Source organism: Neofelis nebulosa, chromosome 15 (assembly GCF_028018385.1).
Source record: "Neofelis nebulosa isolate mNeoNeb1 chromosome 15, mNeoNeb1.pri, whole genome shotgun sequence".
NCBI classification, from domain to species: Eukaryota; Metazoa; Chordata; class Mammalia; order Carnivora; family Felidae; genus Neofelis; species Neofelis nebulosa.
Genome location: NC_080796.1, coordinates 65824632 through 65852604, shown reverse-complemented (window position 1 = coordinate 65852604; position 27973 = coordinate 65824632). Strand labels below are relative to the sequence as shown.

Sequence of the window (27973 nt, the reverse complement as noted above, 5' to 3'; positions counted from 1 at the left end):
GGAATTCCAGACTCGCAGAAGGAAGGCACATATTCAGCGTACGCCATATTGTTGGCACAGTTTATGGATAGTAGCCACTCTTACTGGGGAATGGTGGGAACATGCCCCACATCCAAGTTCCTGGGTTCTAGCCAAGGGGTGCCCTTGCCAGGAGGCCTTTGTGGGAATGAGTCTCAGGCCTGCTGTGTTAACTGTTTTCTGTACACTATCATAAGCACTTCTTTAATGAATCACGAGTAGTCATGAAAACTGGATCCAGGGGCGCCTGGGTGGCGCAGTCGGTTAAGCGTCCGACTTCAGCCAGGTCACGATCTCGCGGTCCGTGAGTTCGAGCCCCGCGTCAGGCTCTGGGCTGATGGCTCGGAGCCTGGAGCCTGTTTCTGATTCTGTGTCTCCCTCTCTCTCTGCCCCTCCCCCGTTCATGCTATGTCTCTCTCTGTCCCAAAAATAAATAAAAAACGTTGAAAAAAATAAATAAATAAAAAATAAAAAGAAAAAAGAAAACTGGATCCAGGGGGAGTGGGTGCTGAGCAAATGCCCTTTTTCCCATCCTGATTTAGGAAAGCCAGTAATGTATGGCAAGCCTTCTTTATTTGCAGAAGATCTCAGTGAGGATCTTCCCTTGGTGTAAGTGACCTAGGCAGGCACCCTGGATTAGTTTCTTGCTTCTCCCAAGCACTGGTTTACTCTTTTCTGGTCTTACACAGTGCGTAGTTTTCCTTTGTGGTAAACTGGTCCACTTCGGAATGATAGCAATAGGCTATGAGGTTATCGTGCATTTTAAAATAGACTCTGGAAGCTTTACGGCAGATCTAAATACAGTCTGTGTGTCATGCAGATAGCTCTCTTGGTAATGAAAGTATAGTAATATTCCAGTATTTTTGGAACTCCCTGGGGGGAGGCATTCTGGGGTAGGAACAGCATAGGCTTGAACCAACAGATACGTGGGCTGGAGTTCCACTAGGCTCTGACAAGGACTACTTGAAGGACTTTGCCCTTGTTTCCTCAACCAGTCTGCACTTCAATTTCTTCATTTGTAGAATGGGATAATAGTAGTGCCTAAGTTATAAGGTTACTGTGAAGGTTAAGCACGGCACTAGGTCTGAAGCTTTGAGCACAGTGTGTGTCGTATGCTGAGTATGTGGTGACCACTGTTGCTTTTCCCTTCACCACCCTTCAGTGGACGGTCGCGGTACCTATGCTCCGGGTTACTGGGGGAATCACAGGCACTGTAACGGTGGCTGTTCTTGGGAATGTTTCTTTGGTCGCAGGGCATTATTTCCAGCCTGCTTTGCTTGACGAGGAATGGGGTGTTTTTCTTACTTTTGTCATTTACATAGGAAATTTCAAGGGGGTGAGAGAAATCATTTTGCTGTTTTACTGACTGAATAACCGTTATTCTCTTTTCAAACCACATGTTGTAATTGGTGTAGCTTCCAGTGCTGTAAATTTCAGTCCGATTTGGTTGTTTGCTCACTTACTGCACTTCTGTGGCAAACGGGATCCTTAGCAGATGATGCGAACCATGGTACAGATTAAGGTCTTTGTGGGGTTCGGGTTGCTGAGTTGAAAAGAAACTAACACCATAAATTAAATCCATTTGCTCCGTAAGATTAAACCCAAGCTAAATAAATTTTTGTATTCTGGTATTGCATTGTGATATCTCATTTTAGAGACACAGGAAGGTTACCAAACCTTTTGTTCCCTGAATTTCTTTTTCCTAAAAGTAAGAAAGAGCACGTTTAGTTTAATTAACTGAATTTAGTTTGTGATATGAATGTTATTAAAAAGTAATTTGTAAGATTATATCTATTGAAATCACCACTGAAATAGGAAGGTGGCATTTAACATTTAATTGTAAAGCAAGACAAAAAGTTTTTTCCTTGTTACTTTGAGGGAATCCAACATTTCAGTGATGCCTAGGCAGTGTCCGCATCTTGGTAGCAAGAGGGTTCTAGGAATTGTGACTTTTTATTTGTCACTTTTGTGTTTATATAATTTCTTGAATTGTAAGTTTTTTGTGGCTTTTTAAAGTCAGATTTATTGAAGTATCATTTACATATCTAACTCGTCATTTTTAGTGCGCAGCCTTATGAGTTTTGACAAATGCACAGTTATGTAACCACTACCACTGTAAGGCTGATGAGGAATGAGGTTTCATATGTGGTACAATATTGACTCAGAGTAGTTTTTTCCCATTTAAAATCAAAAATGACTTTCAGCCAACCTTTCTTGAAGAAAAAAAAAGCTTAAGAATCTGAAATTTCCTGACACTACTTTCTCTTTTCAAAAATTTAAAACCTCACAGGCAAACAATAAATTTCTTTTGAATAACTGGCTTAAGCGAAAATGAGATTTAATTGTTCTAAAGGTAGGCTTGGTAGATTTCATCTAAGTAAAGGTTATAAATTGACAACCTGTTATTTATGTCCAGCAAATGTATTGACAATGTTGAATAGTAAAGCTACTTAAATCATAAGCCAAAACAATATGAATTCAAAAGTAGCCCAAGGCACCATTTTCAAGATTTTAAAAAACATTTTCCTATTAAGTGAGAAGCTCAAATACAGGCTTAGCTCTTTCAAAATTATTATGTTGAATGTGTTGATTTATCTCTTATGTAGGCTTAAATATATGTACGCCTTTATTTTTGAAACTAAAAGAATGAAATTTACCTCTTTAATGTGGAAACAATTTTAATATTCACTTGGGAAAAACATAGGCTTTCGTAAAAGGAGACTCTACCATTGGCTTTAAAGTTGGATAAGCAGTCCCCTTTTGACTGTCAGAAAAGCCATAATCAGAGTAAGACAAATACGGACCCAACAACCTTAATGTATAAGAAACCTTTACCTTGTGACAACAAAGGCCACAAGCATATTAGAAAATTGCACAAAGGCCATGGACAGTTTACACACACATACAGACACACAAATACATACAAAGAGCCCTTAAATATGGGAAAAGATATGTAACTTATAGTAAGAGACATACAAATTAAAACTGCTGTTGCGGAGGCTGTGGGGCTGGTGCGAGTACAAAAAGGTACAGCCCCTTTGGAGGGGAATTCATCGATGACAACAAAAGTAGACATTTTGTTCTTAGGTCCAGCAATCCTGCTTCTAATAATTTATTCTGAAGTTATACCTCCAATAAAATGAGAACAAAGAACAAAAAAAAGGCTGGCATATACATCAGGTTATTTATTGTGCTATTACTTGTAATAGTAAAATATTAGGAACAACCTAAATACCATACGTAGATTGGTGGAGTAAACTCTGATACATAGAGCACTATAGATAATAAGTAGGAAAATCTCCATGAACTAATGAGGGATTTTTGAGAATATATTGTGAAATAAACAAAGTACACCAAGGTGATACACCTTAATGGATTGAGGAAAAATCTCCATCTTCTCAGTCGGTGCAGAAAATGTTTAAATTAAATTCTAAATCTATTCTTGAGTTTAAAAAATTCTGGCATACTGAGAACAAAACACTTCTGTAGGGACACTTAGAGCCAAAATCATACTTAGTGGTAAAAATTGAAGCTTTCCTTTTCAGATCGAGAACAAGGCCGGGAGTAAGAGTGCCGGCTATTACGTCTTTTTATTAACGTTGTTCTGGAAGTTCTAGCCAGTGTGCTAGGAGAAGAAAAAGAAATAAAAGATAAACATTAGGGGCAGAAAATCCCTTTTCTTTATTTGTAGATGTGATGAATATATACATAGTACATGTAAAAGAATCAATAGGTGAGTAATTAGGATTAATAAGAAAGTTTAGCATGCATGGTTCCTTGGTTAGAAAAAAACAGTCTGTACTTAAGAATTGATTCTATCTATAAACAAGCAACAATTGCTTAGAAAATGAAATAACTTTTGTTAGAGTATCATAGAATGTTAAATACCTAGTAATAAATCCAACAAAAGAAGTATAAGACCTTTTGGCACAAGAACAGACACTCAGATCGATGGAACAGAATAGAGGACCCAGAAATGGACCCACAAACGTATGGCCAACTAATCTTTGACAAAGCAGGAAAGAACATCCAATAAAACAAAGACGGTCTCTTCAGCAAGTGGTGCTGGGAAAACTGGACAGCAACATGCAGAAGAATGAACCTGGACCACTGTCTTACACCAGTCACAAAAAGAAACTCAAAATGGATGAAAGACCTCAATGTAAGACAGGAAGCCATCAGAAGCCTCAAGGAGAAAGCAGGCAAAAACCTCTTTGATCTTGGCCGCAGCAACTTCTTACTCAGCACGTCTCCGGAGGCAAGGGAGACAAAAGCAAAAATGAACTATTGGGACCTCATCAAAATAAAAGCTTTTGCACAGCCAAGGAAACAATCAGAAAAACTAAAAGGCAACCGACAGAATGGGAGAAGATATTCGCAAATGACATATCAGATAAAGGGTTAGTATCTAAAATCTATAAAGAACTATCAAACTCAACACCCAAAAAGCAAATAATCCAGTGAAGAAATGGGCAAAAGACATGAATAGACACTTCTCCAAAAAAGATATCCAGCTGGCTAACCGACACATGAAAAAATGCTCAACATCACTCATCATCACAATGAGATACCACCTCAACCTGTCAGAATGGCTAACATTAACAACTCAGGCAACAACAGATGTTGGTGAGGATGCGGAAAAAGGGGAACTCTTTTGCACTGCTGGTGGGAATGCAAACTGGTGCAGCCACTCTGGAAAACAGTATGGAGTTTCCTCAAAAAGCTAAAAATAGAATTACCCTACGACCCAGCAATTGCACCACTACGTGTTTATCCAAGGGATACAGGTGTGCTGTTTCGAAGGGACACATGCACCCCGATGTTTATAGCAGCACCATCGACAATAGCCAAAGTATGGACAGAGCCCAATGTCCATCGACGGATGAATGGATAAAGGAGATGTGGTGTATATATACAATGGAGTATTACTCGGCAATCAAAAAGAATGAAATCTTGCCATTTGCAACTACGTGGATGGAACTGGAGGGTGAAATTACTCTAAGTGAAATTAGAGAAAGACAAAAATCATATGACTTCACTCATATGAGGACTTTAAGAGACAAAACATATGAACATAAGGGAAGGGAAACAAAAATAATATAAAAACGGAGGGGGACAAAACATAAGAGACTCATAAATATGGAGAACAAACAGAGGGTTACCAGAGGGGGTGTGTGTGGGGGGGGTGGGCTAAATGGGTAAGGGGCACTAAGGAATCTACTCCTGAAATCATTGTTGCACTATATGCTAACTAATTTGGATGCAAATTTAAAAAATTAAAATTTAAAAAAGTATAAGATGTTTGTGAAGAAAATAATAAAACTATCAAGAGATGTTGTCTTTTTAATAAGTTGAAAGGTATATTTCAGTTCATGGATTAGAAGAAGCAGTTTGTAAAGATGTGACTGTAAAATCGATCTGAACTTCACTGAAATTCCAAAGGTTTTTTTTTTTTTAAAGAACTTGAGATCTGTTTTTATAACTTACATGGGAATGCAAAGGGCCAAATATAGTTGCCCCTTGAAAAGTAATGTCGAGGGGAGAATTTGCTTTACCAAATGTCAAGGCTTCTTACAAAGTTACAGTCATTAAGAAACTACATAGCCTTGCAAGTTTAAGAGATGGTCCTGTGAGGCAGAATGGAAAGCCCAGAACAGCCCACGCTTGATTTGTGATCGAGGTGCCCTGTGGATCAATGGGGGAAATGATGGGCTCTTAAATAAGTGGTTCTGGGACAGTTGGGTGTCCATGTTGGACAGAATGGGCTTGGGCTCCTTCCACACACCAAAGACAAACATGTATTCAAAGTGGATTGTAGAATTAAATGCAGATGGAAAAACAATAAGGCTCTTACAAGATAAGAAAATACCTTCGTGATCTTGGAATGGGGAAGGATTCTTGAATAGGACACAGAAAGCAGTGAGTATAAAGGAATTTAGAGTTAAGAAATTGATTATAGGGGCTCCTGGGTGGCTCAGTTAGTTAGGCGTCCGACTTTGGCTCAGGTCATGATCACACAGTTTGTGAGTTCGAGCCCCACATCAGGCCCTGTGCTGACAGCCTGGAGCCTGCTTCGGATTCTGTGTCTCCTTCTGTCTCTTCCCCTCCCCGACTTGTGCTCTCTCTCTCAAAAAAAAATAAATAAGTGTAAAAAAAATTTAAAAAGAAATTGATTGTATTAACATTGAGCATGTATTGTAATTAGAAGACACCATTAACAGAGAAAGGCATTTTAAACACATAAAACTAATCTTTGGTGTTAGAGGTCAAGAATGGTTGTCATCTCTTAGGGGAGATAGTGGTTTGGTTGTGCTGGGGACACAAGGAGGGCTCCTGGCGTGCTGGGAAGATCTTTCCTGGATCTGGTGGCAGTTATGCAGGTGTGTTCACTTTGTGAAAATCCATTAAGCTGTACTTAACAATTTGTACACAATTTATATACTTTTTAATATATAATCCTTCAATATAAAGTTTCTTTTTAAAGTAAGTCACTGAGAAGCTATTTACAAAACACGCATCCAACAAAAGCTTGTGTGAAAACATGAGAGAACTTTTGCAAATGAGACAAAGGTGAACATTCCAATAAAAGATGTGCAAAATAATCGAACAGATACTTCAGTAAAGAGGAAATCCAAATGCTCATCCTAAATTTTTTTTTAGGTTTATTTATCTTGAGAGAGAGAGAGGAAGTGAGTAAGCAGGGGAGGGACAGAGAGAGAGAGAGAGAGAGAGAGAGAGAGAGAGAGAGAGAGAATGCCAAGCAGGCTCCGGGCTGTCGGCACAGAGCCCGAGGCGGGACTCGATTCCACCCACCGTGCGATCATGACCTGAGCCAAAATCAAGAGTCGGACGCTGAACCGACTGAGCCACCCAGGCACCCGCAATGCTCATTCTGAAACGAAAAGCGCCTCCACCTCAGTCAGTGTTTGGAGAAGTGCCTATTAAAACTGGATCAACGTTTCTCCACATCTTAAACGGACCAAAGAGATGGGTGTCCTGGAGGGTGGGGCTGTGGGTGCAGTGCTGAAGTGGGCCTCTGCACAAGCACTTTGGACACAGGTTGTCTTTACGTGGTAAAAAGGGGGGCGATGCCCTGCGTGACTTGGTGGTCCCTCTCTTTTGCAAATGTGTGCTCACATACGTTAGAATATGTGCGCAGGGATGTTACAGCCGCATTGGTCCAAACAATTTCCAAACTTGGAGCCCCTCTTAATGCCTGCCAACAGAAGAATGAGTACAGAAACTGTGCTACATTGATAAACCCCACGTACCATATACCCCCGTACCGTGCGGTCATACAGGCGAACAAGTTACAGCTACCGGCAGAAGCAGGCAGAACATTATTACACTGTGCTTTTCGGTAATTATTTTGAAAGCCAGGATAGTGAAGGATGAGAAGAACTTTGGGTGGTGGTAGAAGGGAGCCCCTGGGGTAGTGTGTATCTTTTGACCTAAGTGACGGTTCCCGGATGCCTGCTTTCCGGTTTCCATGAAGCCACGTCCTTGTTTCATTTGCTCTTCTGATGTTTGTCAGTTTTCGCCAATTAACATATTTGAAGGAGACAGTGGATGCAGTAAGAGACCTCTTATCTTTAATATGAGAAAACGTTTGACTATTGAAAATGTGTTAAAATATGGCAAGATGGCCAAGATCTGTTTCATGTGAAAAGGTAACGTAATTTCACCTTTGAAGCGGTGTGGAATGCTGCTCTCAGTGTTCCCTTTTGGCCTCCTCACTTCCGACTTTTCATTAGCTAGAAGTTTTCACAAGTGTCACCAGTGAAGACTCTGGGACGTTTGTAGTCATTTTCATGGCGTAAAATCCACTCATTTGAAGGGTACAGTTCTGTGGCTTCTGATCTGTAGTGTTGTATATCTTGTCGTGGTTTCATAGATCCGACTTGAGGGCGTTTTTATCACCTCCTCCCTCCCCCCAAATCCACTCAAGCCTGTTTGCAGTTAATTAAATGTACTCTTTTGAAGGCAGTAAGTGGATCGATTCACACATTTCAAATACTTCATCATTAAAAGTAGGATAACACGTGGTTGGATAGAAATTGGGAGAATGTCAGTGAAAGTCCTCGATAAATGTTAGCTTCTGTAGTTTGAGATGCTGTATATGTATTAGATTCAAATCGACTTTTCCACCTCTGTTCTCTGTAATGATAAGAAATAAGCTAACAAACTGTACAGTTATGTCTTCCTTCAGATCACGGTCGGGAACGTGTGTGTGGGTCCAGGGCATTTTCAGTTTTAGAAAGCTTAGTTGATGCGTGCATCCAAGAGATTGCCAGCGTGCACTCCCTCTCGTGCGTGCCGTCTCAGCAGGATTAACTTCCAAGAGAACAGGTCATACAGAATAGGGTGCAGAAAGGGGTGGGAGGTCAGACTAGAAAATTATTTAATTAAATACACAAATACTACGTTGTAAGTTATTTCCTCCGTTAATAACTAAAAGATCTATTGATTGACTCTGGTGTTATGTTTCTCAAACTTTGGGATAATATAAGAGTTTGAAAAGCTCTTTCTGTGTTTTTTCTCCTACTTCATATAGAGATATGAAATCTATGTTACGTTTGTAAGTACAGGTGACGTGTGTGTGTGTGTAGGAGTGTATTAAGTATGTGGTAATTTGTAATTGGACTTCCTGAAGTTAGTGAGTTGAATCTTTAACTGGACTTACTTACACTTTGGTGTTGAACATGAATTAAGGAAGCGTAGATGTGTCTTGCATTACATTAAATACTTGTCCAAAAGAATAACGTTGAGTGTTTGGGAGTTTCAGAAACCCCAGTTAAGGGCTGGCTGGTTACCGAGTCAGGTGAGAGCAAGGTTCTGTCTTCTCTGGGTTGTTAAAATACTGACTCTGAACTTGCTGGTGGGGCTCACTTTCTTTGCTGTTCTGTTGTCAGGTACTTTATTGCCAAGGCTGCCGTCAGAACCGGGAATGACGTTACTCACTATCAGAATTGAGAAAATCGGTCTGAAGGATGCGGGGCAGTGCATCGACCCCTATATTACAGTTAGTGTAAAGGGTAAATAACTCTGTGTACATTTTCGCCTCTTGTGAATTTTATAATGTTTATTCTCGTTTGGGACATGAGGGGCTGTGGGGGTGGGTTCTCACCTCTGCGACAACTCATTTGAGTTCATTCTACACCGAGGTAAAATCCCTGGGAAGCTGTCCTCTTTCCTTCACTGAATATTTCTGAGAGGTTTACTAAAAATACTTTGTTATTTATAACCTTCATGCACAGTTGCTTTTGAGGGTGTTTTTGTAAATCTCTTTTTTTTTATCTTTTTGGGAGAGACAGAGACAGCGTGAGCAGGGGAGGGGAGAGGGAGGGAGAGAGAGAATCCCAAGCAGGCTCCACACTGTCCGCTCAGAGCCCGTCGTGGGGCTCGAACTCACGAAATGTGAGATCATGACCTGAGCCGAAACCAAGAGCCAGAGCTCAACTGACTGAGCCACCCAGCACCCCTTATGTGTCTATATTCTTAAAATTCCATCTGGACATAGACACTGACTAGACATACACGCTGTCTTTAATAGCAGATCCTTCTGCTCACCTTCTCAGGGTGTGTGGTTTTCTTTGCGAAGCCCCATGTTCTCCTGTCAACCCGCCCCCCCCCCCCCACCGCCCCCCCCCGCCACCCCCCCCTCCCCTCCCGGTTCTCTGCTTCCTGCTGTAATGCTTGAGGCACAGAAGAGCCCTGCAGGGGTGGGTGAGAATCAGGCCTCCGGTGCATCATCCCTGGAGACAGGAAGTGGGACGCGTCTATAAACATCCATATCTGAACGTCATCCTGAGGGGCATTAAAAAGTGATGTGTTTCTTATTAAGGGTGATTGTCTTGAGGATTTGTTTTTTCTCCTGTCCAGTGGGACATACCAGTGATTCCTTGAAAACCGCTTTTTTAGTCTTTGGTTTAAGATGGACAGCACACCGATTGAAAGCATTTGCTGGTGTCAACGCCTTTCATCCAGCACTTTATTGTGAAGCTGCCATTGGTCTTCTAGAAATGATCATTGGGTGACTGCACATGAAGTTGTCATACTTTTATTCAGACGTAACTGCACAAATAATCTCAGTCCGTCTGCACTTTGAGGCAAACCAAGGAAACAGGGACTGACATTACACGGAGGGAACTTTTACCAGTCGTGGAAGTAAATTCCGTCCCGTGGGCTCAGTAGTATCTCATAAAAGAAACGTGAGTTCAGACACAGAGAAGACTCTTGACGTGGGGACCCCATGCTCCACCGACTGCTGCTCAATACTTGAACGTCTGCTGTTAGCAGCTATCAAATCCCTGGTCTACTGGAAAGTATTCATACCCACCGTTATTTGATAGGCCATTCGTAAACCTCATATCTCATGTGGGACTGCACACTGTAAAACAGAAAAGCGTAACGATGAGGAGGTAGATATGATGTTCCTCTTGCGTACACGTTGAACCGAAACGTGTTTTTGGGTAAACGTGTTTAGGAGCTGAAATAATCGAATGTACGAAATTGTTTTAAGTTCCCTAAGATAGGAGTCTGTGGAATCATAACAGAAACGCCAGACGTTAAGTGAGTCCATGTTGAATCTGATTAAGCTGCAGATTCCTGGCTGCAGGAAACTAAAGCCACACACCACACACAGTGTACCATCTGGTTGTTGTAAATCAGGTTACTTTATAGCAGATACAATCAGAATGTAGGTAATGCGTATAAAAAATTACCCGTTTAGGGAACGGTTTCATTGGCAGCTTCCATGTCCATTGTTTGGGCTCTGACTTGAGTACAACAGGGGAATTCTGGTCATGTTCGATTAGAGGCCTTTCCACGCCATGCACTTGATCAGGGTTGGAAAATAGGGGTAGGGGCCCCACCGTGGAATAGGATTCACGTTCCAAATTTGTATTGCAGACAACAGGGTAGTGGCCAAAGGACGACAAGAGTTCTTTTCACCTCTTAATAAGGATCAAATTTTGTCGCTTCAGACTTGCACTTGCACCCAGTCACGGCAGGGCTTCCTCACCCTTGGCCCCGAGCCCGCGCCCCCGCCACCATCCCTGTCCCCAGCCCCCTGCCCCCCCCCACCCCAACACCTCCGGACACCAGAAGCTCTGTAGGTACCCGTTCACGCCAAAGGGAGTGTCTGTTATCCAAGAATCTCCTCTCTGCTTTTGCCAGGCCTCTGGAGGAAACGTAACGCTCTGTGGTTCATTTGCAGTTTTTGAGTCTCTGTATTTGAAACTCTTCTTTCCTCTCTAGATCTGAATGGCATAGATTTAACTCCTGTGCAAGATACTCCTGTGGCTTCAAGAAAAGAAGATACCTATGTTCATTTTAATGTGGACATTGAGCTCCAGAAGCATGTTGAAAAATTAACCAAAGGTTGGTTCGTGATGGTAAATCATTGCATTGGCTTCTCGTGGCCAGAGTTCTCCTCCCGTTAGTGTTTCTGTGCCCGGTGGCCTAGCGCGGTCGGCAGAAGTAAATGTCATACGGTGTTCCATTGACTTGAACGCAATATCGATTTTTCAGATGTGGGAATTAGGCATTGTATTAGCTAGTTGTGTCATAGATAACCGTTAGATAATAAAATGGTCTTGGGGGCGCCTGGGTGGCTTAGTCGGTTGAGCGACCGACTTCGGCTCAGGTCATGATCTTGCGGTCTGTGGGTTCGAGCCCCGCGTCGGGCTCTGTGCTGACAGCTTGGAACCTGGAGCCTCCTTTGGATTCTGTGTCTCCCTCTCTCTCTGCCCCTCCCCCGCTCATGCTCTTTCTCTGTCTCTCAAAAATAAATAAATGTAAAAAAAAAAAACAACAAAAAACGGTCTTTGATAATAAACCTCATCATCGTGAACAATGAACCAAATGAAGTTTTCTGCATCCTAAGAGGCACAGGGGGCAGCGGCTCCCTCAGGCTCCTCGGCAGTGGAGGCTGACAGTTGACAGAACAAGTTGTTTTTCCCGCTGCAGTTTTTGGGAAGGAGGACCCCACACCTTGTGCTTGGTCAGGAGGAGGATGGGAAGGAGCAAAAGCAAAGTTTGGAAAAGGTGAAGTTCCGCTTCCAAGTCAGATGGCTCCTGGGACCAAATGCTTCTCCGAGCTGCCTTCCCCGGGGGGGAACGTCGTGTTCTGTGAAAAGGCCTCGGGCCCTTTCTCACCCCAGATTCCCTGGCGGTTGTTGACATTTTCACGCTTTGCAAGAAGCTCGTACAAGATACAGAAGAGCCTCTTGAACGATCGCTCCATCCTCTAAAATAGTTGACATTTTACTTCTCGGATCCGGTGCTGCCATGGCCTCTGCTCCACCCCGAATGACGGTCTTCCCCGGGGTCCGTCGGTGCAGTGGCTCCAGGTGTGAGTGGCAGGCCCTCCTGAGTCCCGCCCCCCCACCCCCACCCCGGGCTGGGCCGCGCGCTGTGGTTCTGGGGGTCTTCTACACGATTCCGAGGTGCGCCAAAGTTTGCGAATCGTTGTTAGAAGAATACAGAGGTGGATGTGCTTAAGGACCCAGGTCCAAGACGTTTCAGCGCGCAGTTCTGCCTTCTGCATGAAAATGTGAAAACATTTGCATTTAAGTCCCTTGCTTTGGGAAGCGTTTCTGATACGGAGAGATGGGGAACATTTCGTGGGCTCGCTTCCCCGGGTTTTTTGGCTGTGTTCCTGAGGACTTGACTCCCAAGATGCTGAAAGTACAACTGTATTCAGAATTTGATTCCGTTCATTTTCTTGAGCTTTGAATTTATGGTGGACAGTGTTACTATAGTCGCAACTGAAATGAAAACTTTTTTCATGTTTCCAAGCATTTCCGTTCATCTCCATTCACTAGTCCCCTTTCACATTCTCTTCTTTCTTCTAAATACCACGAAGAACAAAGCAGTGCCCACCAGGGATGCCGGAAATATATTACCTACTCACGATGCACATGGATAAGTTCCTTGAGAGGATGGCATCGTATTTGGACCTCGGTCCTGTTGTCAAGTGTGACTTTATTTTCACATTTATTCAGACCCCAGACACAGGCGTGCGGACAAGCAGATGGGCCCATAGCTGCAGAGACTAAGAAATGTGATCTGCCGTCTTAAAAATCTGTTTAAGGTTTTTAATCCCAAACTTGCCTCACTTGCTACCATCGGAGGGGAAAGAGAAGGGACCCTTTTGTAGACCCGGAAGGTCACGCTCCTGGGGAGGGCAGGTGCCGGGCGGTCGAGGGTTGAGTGTGCCCACCTCTGCCTCAGCCACGTCCCGCTGCCTGCTGGGACAGGCGGACCCGGGTGCCAGGACTGCACACACATTTCTGAACGTTAAACCTCTTGTCACCCGTGGGTTCTGTCACCGGTTTAGGTACCGGATGCATGTCGTCCTTAAAAGCCAAGCAAGATCTGGCACCGCTGCGGTGCAGGCAGAATAAAGTAACCGGCTGAGAGTGAGACCCCAGCTTCCCCCCAACTAGTTTCCACGCCCTCTTTAGAAAGTAACTGTTCGTGCCCACATTGACGAGGCAGCTTATTCTGTTTTGAGCTGCTTTCTGTGGGGAGAGCTGATCCGTTGGGCTTATCTTTGGGGAGGTCAGAACGTGTGAATTTTTCCTCCCTGCCTGCTCATTGGGGAAGGGGTGACGCAGGAATAGGCTCGCTCTCCAGACTTTGCCTTCCGATACGCCATCGGTACCCAAACATAGGGGATTCTGGGAAAAACAGGACAGTGCTCCGAACACTCTTAAAAGGTCCTAGGAAGTAGATGGCAGTTAAAAACTGAACCAGCACACGATCTATGTTGTTTGAACTCTGAGACACTCAAAAAAGTTGAATTTTTGAGCTTTTCTCTCAGCAGGAGAAATGACGTAAGCTTGAATTTTTTCATGAACGCTTACAGGCCTCTGCTACTTAGTGAGTTTCTGTGGATAATGTCAATACTTCACAAGCATCCTGTGTGTTCATTCTATGCTATTGAAGAGGTTCTGTCCTTCAGTGGCTTACGATTCTACCCGTGTGGGAACGTGCATGAGATCTTGAGGGCGCCCAGCTCAGGAAGTTCTGCTGTGCTTCGTAGGACTGGGAGGATGTGGACAGAGGTCACTGCGTTCAGACGGAGAAGAGCTTTGGGTGATGAGGAGAGTCCTAGCATCAGGGCGACTGTTTGACAAAGGTTACTTTGTAAATTATGCCGCCTGCTGCTTCTCCATGTGCTTCGGGTGATCTGATCGGAGAAGATAAATGTGTGGGCACGTGAAAGTCTGCGTCTGTGGCTAATGTGGTCTGTTTTAATCCCTTAGGTGCAGCTATCTTCTTTGAATTCAAACACTACAAGCCTAAAAAAAGGTTCACCAGCACCAAGTGCTTTGCTTTCATGGAGATGGATGAAATTAAAGCGGGGCCGATTGTAATAGAACTGTAAGTGACGCACACACAGGATTCATGCTAGTTTAACGGTGACTAGTAGTTCTTCTCGGTATGTGACCAAAGACTAGGTCAGCTCTCAAAGTGTTTTAAACCATGATCTTTCTACTGTGGTTACAGATACAAGAAACCCACTGACTTTAAAAGAAAGAAATTGCAGTTATTGACCAAGAAACCACTTTATCTTCACCTACATCAGACTTTGCACAAGGAATGATCCTGACATGGGTGACCTGGAACGTCTGTGAATCCTACCACTCAGTAGAGACCATCCTAGCTCGTGTAGCACAGCCCCCTCCGCCAGGCAGGAAGCAGGCCGCGCCCACGCCGGGAGGCCAGAGCGAGTCCGCAGAATTCACAGTCCGCACGCCGCTGACACGGACGACCCCTTTGGATACAGGCTTGTTGTAGTTTTGAAACCTGTTTTTACTTTTCTAGTGTTTGTGCAATTCGTAGTCTCTCTTCTAACTTACCGCTGTTCCTGCCCTGCTTCCTGGAACAACACTGCTGTCGTAGGATGTGCTCACCTTCGAAACTAATACAGCAATAAGATTGTGCTAGAATGTACACGTCGGTTCACTTCTGCTCCAGTATGCTTTTTTGGTTTTTTGAGTTAACGCCAGACTTTGGGCTGATGTGGGTGGGATGGTGTGAAACTTTCCCGAGAGGAACTGGACCAGATTTTGCTGCCCAGGGAGGTCAGTCTGGAATTGTATAGGCGGCTCCTCAGACGTGGCCTGAATTCACCCCGATCTCTAGTTCTCCTGTTTAGAAATCGTGTGCCTTGGCCGGATCGGTGTCCCCTGTGGGAGCGTTCCAGATGACCGGATTGCTTTCGAGAGCGCGGATTCGTGGTCCAGTCGATGAGCGGGTCCGCTACGTCACACACACCGCTGTTCTGAGGGCGATTCCAGCGTTAACGGTGGAACCGTCTCAGAACAACTGCAGGTGTTTGGACGGCTCCGTAACGTCTTCTGAGTCGTGTTAACCCGAGTCCGATGCTGACGAGACACTGCAGGAATAACTGCTGTTTTTCTGACAACTGATTGTGAAACCTTAAAGCCTGCACCCCTCTTCTTCAAGTGGGGAGCGTGCAAAACCTGGAGCTCCTCTGTGGTTTCTTTACGTAGGTAGATAGGATCGCCATTTATTTCCTAGATATACTGACTTTCATCCCTAGGGAAATACGCAGGTCATGAGCTTATTATAATTTGACTATTTACATTACTTTTGACTTAATGGGGCGTAAATAAAACTTCCAGAGTACACCCGAGGTAGATATTTGATACACAGAACAGTAAGGTTTGGGGTGGGCTTTCTGTGGGTCAGACGTAGAACCCACATATTTAATACTATTTTAAATGCCCAGTGCTAGCATGAGGGGAATGCAGCGCCAGTCCTTGGCCTGTTTTTCAACTAGCCGAAGAACCCTAGGCATCCCTTCAGCGTTTGCTTTTTAAAATAAGTAGCCACAATGAAGTGTTCTAGCCCTTGAGCGCTTCTCGAGAGCTGGTCTTTGCCTTCCGTTGTCTGTCAGTTCTGTTCCAAGAGGGGGGTTATAAACTGTGAGCCTGGAGGAATTCCCAGCCAAATTAATCCTTTCTCTCGTTTTGATTACTAATCCCAAGATGATTCAGTCCAAGATAGCTCGAGGGGAAGAATTTGCCTTAATAAATTACCTTGCTGTTCACTCAACCCTCAGAGCGGGAGCTGTCGGCCCCCAGACCGTCAGCTCCTCAAGGGGCAAGAACCACATTTTCTCCAAGTCGTGTAAACGTCCTGAGGTGCTTGACGGCACGCTGTAGCCTGGAGAGCACGCAGTCCCTTCTGTTCGATGTTGCTGATGAGACCGAGAAAATAATCCCGTGAAGTACCTACTATTAAAATGTAGCAAAACTGATACGTTGGTCTTTCTCTTTTCTCATAGACCGTAAGACATGTATGTTAGTGATAACTTATATGAAGGAGCATCTCCTGTCATTCACATAAATGGTCTGTATGAACTACAGTTGCCTTTCACACCAGTATTAAAGAAGTTTAATGGATGCTGTGATTAGCTGAGCTTTAATTCAGACCCGAACGGAATGACAGAACAAGTGATCACCTTGAAGCAGTAGACCCAGAACACGGTGCTTCCCACCAACTACTTTTCACTTTCCAATGAAAAAACTCAGCTACTGAATGGTCACTGTGGTCGAAGTGCTTTCAGGCCGAAACACGGCTGCCTCAGAAACGAGATGGGTTTAGCCACTAAGCCCAGATCCACGCTTAGCCGGTGATGGCTTCTGGAACGGCTGGAGCCCAGGGACCCCCTCCCCCACCTCCACCCCCCAGGCGCTGGGCTCCCCTGGACCCTGCTGCGGCGGCGGTGCCGTCCGAGGCTGGGCTGGGCGCCGACTACGGCAGGCTCACAGCGGCTCAGGTGAGCGGTAGGTACTCAAGTTGCTCTACAGGTCACGGACTGTGCAGAAATAGGAGATACAGGACAGACCCCGGAAAAAGTTCGCGGCAAAAAAGACTGGCTCTGATTTTAAAATAGGTCTAATGCACCTTTCCTACTTCTCTCTCCTAGCAGGTATGACCTATATTCTAACACTATATACGAGACATCGTATGAACTGCCTAATTTTTGTGTCCAGAGACCGACATATTCAAAAGTTGCATTTGCGGACTTAATCGTATTTTACCCAGTTAAAAACAACCTATGCGATTAAGTATGGAGGTGTTCCTCTTACGTTTCCTCTCTTGACATGAAATGGGAAGACCTACATATGAATTCTCTTCCTGCGGAACTACTTCTGTATTCCTTAAGAATTTTGAAGAGTGGTCTTCTTTCAATGGTTATCTTCCTAAAGTGGTATTTCTTAGTTTAGTACAAAGAGAAATCTTTGTTTCACAGCTAAGCTTTAGTTTTTATTTCATAGCGTGTTGTTAGTACATTAAATTTACGACAAGTCATGGTCTAGGTTTCAGTAGTATCAGGATGTCACAGAACTTCGGAGAAGGGGAAAGCATAGCCTCAGTAGTGAATACCAGCCTTTTCTAATTTTGATTAAATCGTAAACGTTGTTTCAAAGACGTGGCATAGAAATGGGGATAGTTAGGACTTTAAATATGGCATAATCCCAGATTCGTAGGCTTACCGATTTTCAAATCTAAGTGCCAACATTCCAGTCTTGATGTGGGAGTGGTTGGTAATCAACAGGAAGAACTGAGGTCCTAAACCACCCTTTCTCAGAGTAGTGCCCTCTTCCAATCCTTTCCCCCATATTCCTTGACAACCAGAGGCAAAGGATGGGAGAAATACTACATTCTACTTTTTTAAAAAGAAATTTCCTTACTTCTTATGGTCACAACACATCCTGTTCAGTTTTCTGTTTTGCACCCTCAAAGCAAGAATGGTAAAGGTAACATCAGGTCAGACGACTCTTCCCCGATGGAAACTCATCCTCAGGAGAGCATTCTCACCCAGGCAACGAAAGTCACCAGAAAGCACACGGATGCCGTACAGTAAGGGCCCACAGGCCTCCCTGAAGGTCAAGGGAGACGCGCGGTTGTGGTGTTCCCAGGGGACGTTAGGCTGACACCCCCCCCCCCCCCCCCCAGTGAGCAGCAGAGAGCTTGCCGCTGGGTCACGACTCCAGCTCTGGGAGCCCGTGTTTACACAGTTCCAAGATGGCACAGTCCTCGTGAGAAAGCAATCCAATGAATCGACAGACACTTGGGAAATACTAATAACCAAATTTTTATGAACTATTACTACAAAGAACTTCAGCAAGAAGGGAGAGTTAATGATCTTTTAGTAAACATTTTTAGCGTAACAGTCTTTGCGACCAGATATTTTAAAAAACCAAGCTTATAAACACCATTGCTCTGTATTCAACTGGTGCACACTAAAAACAGGATAATAAATGGAAATACATGTTCTAGCATTTCCACAGGAAATGTTCATATTTCTCAGGACTCTAAATCATGGAGCAGTTATGCGCTACGTTAACTAGAACACAGGTATTCTTTATTGCACATTTCAAGGTTGTCAGAAGGCTCTAGCTTATGAGGTGGTTTTTATTTAGGGGGGGGAAATGATATTTTTCAATTGTTTGGCTCAAAAATGCACACTGCCAGGGCAGCTTGGTTCTAAAAACATACCTTTTAAAATAAACTTCTGGATTCTGAAGCCAATGAAATCCTTTACCGTAACCAATGTGCCCAGCCCACTTTCTCTCAGACTGAACGTCAGAGGTCAGAGTTACGGGCTCTGTTTTAAAGCCTGTGAACAGTCCGGGCTGCTGCTCTGTGAGGCAGCGGGGGGCTCGTCTCTGGAGCCAGAAGGCAGGAAGTCTCTTGCAGCAGGTGGAGGCGGATAATCCTGGGGGCCATGGGTTGGCGGTGGTGGTCGAGTACCGGGAATAAAGTACTCTCTCGGGCCAAGAGAGCCTAAAGGTCTAAAAGGTGTGTGTCCCGGGAGAAATTCTCGAGGGTCGAGAGGCAGGTCCCGCTTCCCAGGTGGAATGCCCGGCGCGTATTCCCTCAAGCCTAGTGGTGGACGTAAGCCAGGACCTGGAAAGAATAAGTCATGTAAAAGCATGCGAACACACGTGGGCACGTCAGTCTTTAATTTCTCACAACTTGAGAAGCCAGGTGGCGGCACCCGCACTTCAGGCAGGAGGCAAAGTGAAGTTCTAGGCCGATGGCCGGCCGGCCAGCCAGGAAACAACACAAGCAGGATCTAGACGTGCCTCGACCTAGCTTGTGTGTTTTCTGTCCCACAGTTCTGCCAGCTCTGTCTCACAAGGGCTTGGTTTGTATTTGAAAGCACGGTGTGTCACAGCAAGAAGACAGACTGAAATAAGGGCTTTACTGCAACAAAGAAGTGTGACAGGACCATCTCCCTGTCTGCTGCAGTGTCAAAACTTCAGGCAGTAGCTCAGCATCCACCCGACACGCCACCAGACCCGGGAGCCTGCCCCACCGGGGAAAGGCCTTCTGGCCACCCCCCAATTAAATGCTCCCTTCTCTTAGAGCTAACGCTGCCCTACGCGTGATTCCCAAGGTGGGGACTGAAGGTTCAATCTCTCTCCTGTCGTCTATGATCCCCTGCATATCCTTCCATCGTGGTGATTACAAGCTTTGTTTCCTGACCGATGTCTGTGGTCCAGAGGACACTGTAAACTCTTGAGCTGGGAGAAGGAGTTCTATCCATCTGCAGAAGTAGTATTTCTGGCTTTCTAGAAATCTCTCTGGTCTATGAGATACCTACTGCCCATCTCCGTATAGGGGGACTGTGCAGCCCCCCACGTGCCCAAAAGAAAGCGTACTCAGCTTGCTTTGCCCTTTTAGTAGATGGCCCTGTAAAAGCCACTATTAAAATTTCAACAAGGAACAGAGAGAAAAGATGAATTCCACTCTACAAGTCAATTACTACCATTCAATTACCGTACCAAATGGTGGGGGCAGCGGCCGAGGCCCGAAAGGCCCACAGAGCGGGGGTGGCGGTCCGTATCGAGTGGGGGGTGGTAGAGGGCCTCCCACGGGCGAGCTCATGAGGGGCACCCCTGGGAAAGGAGGAGGCCCTTTTGCAGCCATAGGAACCTGCAGAGCAGAAGCAGTTAAAATTCTGGAAGACTCGGGTATAAACACACACAAGCACCAACACCAATAAAAGCTGAGACCCAACGAAGCAGAGGTCAGGCACCTGTCCAAAGGACAACCAGTGTGACAAAGCTTTACCCCTCCTGTCTCTTCCCACTGGCAGCTCAGGCAGGTTAAAGGGATGACCCAGGAGCTAACACCTTCCCTGTCCTATTACTGCTAGAATACGCAAGGTGGAGAAAGCAAGAGGACTGCTGAAGGACATTAACAGAGGTGACTGCTAAGAAATCCTACCACAAACACCACAATCCATTCCTAGGGCAACCCCTTCACCCCCATGTCCTTCCCATTGCCACAACAGGGCACTATTTCCATACTAAGCATGGACAGAACAAGGGGCTGAAAAATCCGCTTTCTACACATGTGACAATAGCCACCATTCAGAGTGCCTTCAATTTCATGTATTTAATCTGCAGATCTCTCAATCTCCAAGTATGAACATCCTGTTTTAAACATGAAGGAACAGAGACACAAAGTATTATTAATTTGCTGAAGGCCACACGGCATGTAAACAGCCAGGCTGCCATTCAGGATCATGTCTGCCTGGACTCCCCCGCCTACCGGCACTTCTGCTCCCCCAACCTAACAAAGGGGCCTCTACTCTCTGAAGTCTACTCCAGGGTTTCAGATCTTGTCCAAGATGCCCATGGATAAAAAGACCTCAAGAGACGCATGTCCCTCGAGTCCTGCACGGAAACTTAGAGAAGCAATGTTCTCCATACAGGGAGGCAGGTGGAGCTCTCATATTTACCTTCATTCACCAGTAATGCTGTGCTTTCTCATTAGAGACCCTGACCTCCTTTCCTGTGGGAAACTGGGTTGGAAATTCTAGACTACCACGCATACTCTGATTTCCACACAGAGAAGCACTGTGAGGACCGGTGTGGCTCTGGTAGAGAACACGCTCGTGTGAACGTAACCGAAGGGTACTGCTGGAAACCCACACGGCAGGTAAGGACAGATCTCCGCCGGTGAGGATTTCGCCTGCAGCAAACATTCTTCCCTTGCCAGTCCGTAATTTCAGATTACTCAAGACAGCGTCTGCCTAGCGTACAACTGGAGATATTCTTAAATGCCACACTTGGTGTGACGGTGAATTCTATATAGAGTTACTTTCCTTCGCCTCACAACACTTAACGCCGAGGCACACACAATGCAAAGCTGGAGTGGGGGCTTTCCACATTCTTTAGTTCATTACAAGAGATGTTCTAAACAGGTGAACAGCCTAACCAAAACAGGAAAAAGGAGGAAAACCAACCAGTCAGATTTCAGCAACCCAGCAACACTTTCAAGTCAAAGACGACAAGATCAATACTGCCATGCAATTTAAAGCCAAGCAGATTAGTGTCTGCTTCCCTTCCAGAAATACACCAAGTACAAGCTCAGTTCAGTCCTCGACCTCTAAGTACTTACTACTACCGACTGCTCAGCCACAGATGGAATGCTGGGAGCTGAGGGGCCTTCGGGGTCTTGGGCAACAGTTTGCTTTTTAAAAAAATAAATGAGATACTACAGATGTAACAGGCACACAGATGGATGATGCAGAGAGAGGATGTTGCAGAAGTTCAGTGTTTGCTGAAATACCTAGTTATGACTCAGAACACCTGCAGAACTTACCTTGCCTTCATCCATCACCTTAGTAGGGGAAGAGCTTCTCGAGCTGCTGTTCGCCATGGGAGCTGCACCGGGTCCTGGATCTGCTGAAGGCCAGAGAAAGGACTTAGATTTATCCTGCCTTATCTTCGCCCCGAGGAAGAGTAAGAAACCCTGGGATTTTAGACTCTCGACACACTCAGATCCCTTACCAGAGGCAGAGGGTTTCCCAGATGCCTCAGATGACCATCGAGGACGAGGTGGAGGCCCGTCCACTGATCCTTGAGAGAGAAAGAACAGAGCCCTTGTATGGGTTTTTCAGAAGAAACGGACCAATTGTGGACAGGTCAGGGTTCAACTCTACCTAGAAAGCAACATTAAAAACGGGTCTCCTAATACACGAGGGGAGATCCCAAACTTACAAACAGACTTAAAGGATTAAGGCGAGCTGTCTGACGGAAAGAACAGCAAGAAAACGTACGTTAACAGCACCGGCAGGGACTTTGGGCTACAGGCCTGCCGCAGCGGCACACACTGACGGTTTTCAGTGTGTGTAATCTGACCTCCGTACCTTGCCAAGCATTACAGACGTATTTGTAAGAAATAGGTACAGCATGGTATATTAATGGGCTGTAAATTATAAAGTCTTTTATAGCTACTTTTACAATACTCCAGGGAGGAACCCCATAGAAATTTAAAGATAAAGGCTTATACTTTGCAGTGAAGAATTCAAAAGCAAAAAAATGATATTTATCGTTACATAGTCTATATTTTTATGTATTTATGTGTTACATTAACGTTAATAATAATAAACTCTTTCTGTTCTAAAGCAGGTCTTACGGCAGACTATTTATTCAGCAAGACAAATTAAGAATTTTTTTCTCTATACCGAGCAGACCCAAATTCTAAAATGTTGTTTGCATTAGAATTCTCAAAAGATGGGGGGAAAACCTCTAGGAGCCACAGTTTACTGTGAGGTAAAATGTGAATGCTCACCGAATTCACTTCTAGGCATGTCTCTTCGGTTGAGGGTAGCAGAGAGCGGTCTGGCAGGCGGGTCAGCCGTCGGGGGAGGGGAGCACTCCCCCCCACTCACAGGAGATGGACCAAAAGAGCCGTTCTGGCTCAGAGGACCTGACGATGACAGTGCCCTGTTACCACTCTGAGGCCACCTTTCTTTACTGAGTTCTTGGGGTTACTTCTAGGGCGTCATAACTAAGACACACACAAATAAAATGTGATTTCTGTACGTTCTGACCACAAGCTCGAGTGCTGCCCTTTCAAAGTGCTGCTACCTCTCCATGGAGGGTTCTGGGCGCTGGGTCTTCCCGGCCGTGGCTTCACAATCACGGGCTCTTCCTGCAGCACTGCCATCTTCTGGGTTAATTCCAGTAACCTGGATGCGGAGGGAAAACGGACTCACATATGAAATACAAAGCTCCCCCATGCGATAACCAGAAGCACAGCGTGTAATGACCCTAAAACGCACTGAAAACGCAATTCAGTATCCCATACTTGTGTCTCAGGTTGGCAGCTTCCCTCTTCTCCTCAGCGATAGCTCTTTCTGCAGCACGAGCCTTGAGCTGTTGGAGAAAACAAGATCCAAATCAGTTGTGGTGGGCCACACACAAAATAAAGGAAAGGAAAAACAAATCTTACCCAGTTATCGTGAGCTTTCTTCTCGTGAGTAGCAATCTGGAAAAGACAACACATCAAAAGCTGTGTTTAGGGACTTGTTGAACAGGCACTACAGTAGTCCACTAGCTACCAAAGAATTCTGCAGCTCTAGGGCAGTATGGTAATTACCTGGGTTTTAAACGAGCGCTCGGTTTTCTGTAATTCATCCTCCATTTCTTGAATTCTGCGCCTAAGAATCACACTTGCGTTTATCAGTTAAAGTGCAACTAAAGAATAGTTTCAACAGTCTCACCACATCCCCTTGACTCCCCTTGACTGTAACACCTGAACTCCTGCAGGCTCCGGGCTCCATCCACAGCCTCGTGGTCATAAGAAGAGCATAAGATGATCGAAACTAATATTAATTTCCCTACTATTTACCGGCTGGAGATTCTGAGTTGATACGCTAATCTTACGACTGTTCCTCGATGTTCTCAAGCAATTCTGCTAAAGATATCTTTCTCCTCCATTAAGTATAGCCACGGAAGATCTCCCAGAGCTGCCACCCCTGAGTCTATCAAATGGCACAATCGCTTTCATGATTTCTGCTACATCGTTACAGCAAACGGCCTTCCGAAAACAATTACTCCAACACACAAAACCCCCCGGAACCGTTGGCACGAACCAAGTTCCCTTACGGTCTTGCCAGTATTGGGTATAAAGAAAGTCTGTTAATGTGACGTTTTTTCCTTTGTTAACCTAAACTTTTTTTTTCCCCTCACATGAATTAACTGTACTTACACCCTTTGACCGTTTATTTATGTTCTGGGCTACTTTGTTCTACACACTGTAACATGGTTTTTTAAGAAGCCAACAGTAGTTTCCCCAGTCGCTGACCCCTCTTTCGAAGCTGAACTCACTTGTACGTTTTTACTTCCTCTGCAGCCAAAAGCGCCTTTTCATCTGCAGCTGACAGCCGCTGCTCTCGGTCTTGCCGCTCATACTCTTCTTGACTCAGTTTCCTAAGACAAAATCGGTCGTCAGTCGAAAATGTTTGTCTTCCCAGCGGCCTGAATGCCTCTAAGCACACATCACCTTCCCCTCCTCTCTAAAACACACAGCAGACGTACAAAGTCAGGAGAGAGCTCAAACCTGCCATTCAAGGATAAAAAAATCAATCTCTAGCCTGTTGGCAAATCACCTGCACTTTCTAATGTCTCATAATTCTTCACTCACCAGTAAAGAAATGTCAAAAACTCTACATGCCCAGGGACAAGTTCCTTGTGCTTAACACCGTGAAAGCCCACTTCCCTGTGGAAGGCCCGGGCTGCTCAAGCTCACACAGGTAAGCTTCAGGTAAAGCAAGCGATCATTACTTCTCTTATTTCTACCACAGGAAACCTATAGTTACTTTCCTTACTGCTATCATGGAAGGACTGCTTCTCAATCTGAGACGGGTACCACGATAAGAGAGTCAGCCAAAGAAGGCCTTTTAGAACATGTCTTGTAACCTGTGCAATTAACCACAGAACATTCCCACACTTCAGATATGGAACACCTACTACCTATTTCAACGGAATTGTGATTTGAGAACAATCTCAGAACTGGCAATGTCTAGTGAATAAAACAGATAAAGAATCCCAGATGTTGCATTATCAGGATATTACCTACTGGAAACTGGTTTTAACCCAATTAACCTTCAAACTCAAGAAGTTAATCTACTATAAAACAGACTGCAATGGCAGCAATGTTTAAAGGTTTAAAAATGCTGTTCTCAGGGCGCCTGGGGGGTTCAAGTCAGTTAAGCATAGAACTTCAGCTCAGGTCATGATCTCAGTTTATGAGTTCAAGCCGTACTTCAGGTGAGCACAAGGCCTGCATCAGGTGAGCCCCACTTCTCTCTCCCTCTCTTCCCTCATGAGAGTCTGTCTCTCTCCCTCTCACTCACTTGTGCCCTCTCTTTCTCAAAAAACATAAAAATAAAAATGCTATTCTCGTTGCCCTTGTACATCTTTGCCCGTAAGTCTAATTCAAAAAACACTTAACTTGAAACTTAAATTTCTATGAATCAGAAGCAAAATGAGAAGAGCTATAGTTAAAGGGTTTAATAACAGGAAAGAGAAGAAAGGTTTATATATTCTTTTATACTTAATACTCAGCAAAATATCGTATGAGTGGCTATGATATATTGGTTACCTAGTAAGACGCTAAGTCAAAAGTATGAGCAAAGTACTCTCCCTGCACTAACAAAGCTCACAGTTTACCGTGTAAAAGATGCACATAACAAGAGGAAAATCCCTGTCTCTGGCTTAGGAAGAGATGTGAGAAAAGATGAGTCAATGTTTTTTCCAGTGATGAAGGAGTTGGTCTGAGAATACTGAGAACGATTAGAACACTGGACAAAAACATAAAAAATGCGCCTGGAGGCATCAGAGAGCTAATGTATTAGCTAACAAGTGAATATATGAGACCAAGTACCAGGAGGAAGAGGAATCTCAGAATTACAAGAAAGCCTGGTATCTGAAGCCACCTTTTCCCCAGGTTCATCCCACACACTGAAGACAACAGAGACCTAAGGAGACTGAGCATAGCTTTCAACGGACCCTGGGTTCTAAGAAAAATAAGTGGAGTTCAAGGTTACCAATGACGGGGACCCCCAGTAAAAGCCCTAGGGTTTGGGTTGAGACTCGAAAGAGCTATGCAGACAGGCAATACAGTGTCCTTTGAAGGGATGAGGCCATTTCCGAAGGATCTGAATTGCTGACTATATTAAAAATCAAATGACCACGTGCTAGAAATAAACTCCCATCTTTTCTGTAGGAAAATCACATCACCCCTCTCATTTCCTCTACAATTAATACACAATCTCTGCCTCTCAATCACTGACCGGGCACTCTACAAGACATCGAGATCAAATTCTAAAAAACGAGGGATGGACCCATCAGGTATCCACACATGGGAATCATTACACACACATCAAAATAATTATGCCTTACATATTCAAGAAAGTAAAAGTCACAATTAACAGATGTTAACAGAAGAGAAACTATAAAACTGAAACACAGTCACTGACATGAACTGAATGACTTCAGCAGCTGATCTGGCAAGCAAAGTGCGATTTTAGCACACTGGGAGACAGGGCAGGTAAAAACCAATCCAGAATGAAGCAAATCCTGGTAAGAATGTAGGGGACACAGGGGAGATCATAAAAAACAGTGTAAATGGACTTTGAAAAGAAGACAGAATGAGGCAGAATACACAGGACCCCCAAATCAAGAGGTGCCTACGACCCCAAGCAGCATAAATGCACACGAGATGGGGGAGGGCAGGGAAGCAGGGAGACCTGAGCACCTCCCGGTAAAGCTGCTGAAAGTCAGAAAGAATGACTGAGGGCAACAAGGGCAGGGGTGAGACGTGTGAACAAGGAAAAGAAGCCTGATCCTGGACTCCTCACAGAGACTATAAAACCGGCAAGTACCTGGTTGCTTCTACAGTGACACGCTCGCACAGACACACGGATCGAATCTGCCACTAAGGGACGTCCTTCAAGTAGAATGAACACGACCCCGAAGGAAAGACTGCAGGTGTGCAGACAACGAAGAACCACAGGAACTATGAATCTGTGCATCAACAGAAGGAACACTGGCCAGAAGGCAGTGCGACAAGACAGGAGAAACATGTGTGGAGGGTAGGTGTCTAGAGAATTATTCGGACAGCATCTAAGGCAGGGGCTAAAGCCCAGAAAGAGGTAAATCCATTAATTCAGGTCAGACTTTGACAAGTTCAGCGTGTATGGTGTGGTCTTTCGGGTAATTAGCTGGAGAGGGGAATGGCAACCTGTAACTACCCAGTGTACACAGGGGAAAAGCAGAATTACTGAAAATATTCAAACACCCCAAAGACAGAAAGAAGGAAGAAACAAAAGAACACAGAACAGGCCATCAATAGAAAGCAAACAGCAACAGGCAGATTTAAATCTAAACATATATTTAGGAGTTACATTAGAAGAAAAGATGGGCACTCCCCCAGTCTCTTCAGCTACCTACCTATTTATTGCTGCAACTCACGTCGGAAAAGATTTGAAGGAACATGAACTTTTCGGGAGGCAGAGGCTGCCAGGGGGAAATACTGCCAAAGGACCTTTCACTGCAGAGAAAGCAGCACACACAGGCTCCAAGCGGCCACAGGGCAGGACGCGCCCCACGTCGCTACAAGACATGCACCCGAGAGGCAGCTCCCGCAACTGAGGGCAGTGCGCCACGTGCCCGCGACACAGTCCGGCACCAATCCACAAGAGAGTGGAGCATTTCTCATAGACTGTAAGCACAGGAGGACACGAAGACTCACGTTTTAGAAAGCTCACTCTGGGCTGAGACAGAATTCATCGGAGCCTGGAGGAGGGGGTGCAAGAAAGGGAAAGTGGGAAGAGGTGATGAGTCAGGGACTGGCAGGGAAGAGGATATGGGGAGGAAGAGCGGGGTACAAGCCAGGCATGGTGACTGTGCGCGTGTCGGACGAACGGAATAAAGTAGTGCCACGATGACGATCGTCAAGAAAACAACTGCCGTTTAGGACATTCAGATTACTTCTGGTGGCAGAGAAGTGCTCTTTACAAAAGTAACGTAATGAGAAATATTTCTCTGAAAGAGGCCAGCTATTTAGAGGGCTGGCCTGAAAGAAATTTGGAAAATCTAAC

The 27973-nt window shown here is 44.8% G+C and overlaps 2 protein-coding genes across 10 annotated transcripts in view; one reads left to right on the top strand and one right to left on the bottom strand.

The window, feature by feature from the left end:
- AIDA (axin interactor, dorsalization associated) overlaps positions 1-16315 on the top strand; it is a 39341-nt gene extending 23026 nt beyond the window's left edge. Inside the window, exons 7-10 of the mRNA XM_058700538.1 lie at positions 8931-9053; positions 11278-11400; positions 14292-14409; positions 14536-16315. Of these exons, the coding sequence (XP_058556521.1) occupies positions 8931-9053; positions 11278-11400; positions 14292-14409; positions 14536-14632 (461 nt within the window). The 3' untranslated portion in view covers positions 14633-16315. The remainder of the gene's footprint in view (positions 1-8930; positions 9054-11277; positions 11401-14291; positions 14410-14535) is intronic.
- Positions 16316-18144: 1829 nt separating this feature from the next.
- Positions 18145-27973, bottom strand: part of MIA3 (MIA SH3 domain ER export factor 3) — a 55445-nt gene continuing 45616 nt past the window's right edge. For 2 of the 9 annotated variants that reach the window (XM_058700527.1, XM_058700530.1), the window contains 11 exons: positions 24198-24299; positions 23467-23527; positions 23320-23355; positions 23176-23243; positions 22956-23056; positions 22657-22794; positions 21873-21941; positions 21685-21767; positions 21481-21552; positions 19857-20007; positions 18145-18975 (listed from right to left, as the gene is read on the bottom strand). In XM_058700527.1, the coding sequence (XP_058556510.1) occupies positions 18665-18975; positions 19857-20007; positions 21481-21552; positions 21685-21767; positions 21873-21941; positions 22657-22794; positions 22956-23056; positions 23176-23243; positions 23320-23355; positions 23467-23527; positions 24198-24299 (1192 nt within the window). In that variant the 3' untranslated portion in view covers positions 18145-18664. The remainder of the gene's footprint in view (positions 18976-19856; positions 20008-21480; positions 21553-21684; positions 21768-21872; positions 21942-22656; positions 22795-22955; positions 23057-23175; positions 23244-23319; positions 23356-23466; positions 23528-24197; positions 24300-27973) is intronic. The other 7 variants (XM_058700528.1, XM_058700534.1, XM_058700531.1 and 4 more) reach the window with 5 other exon arrangements.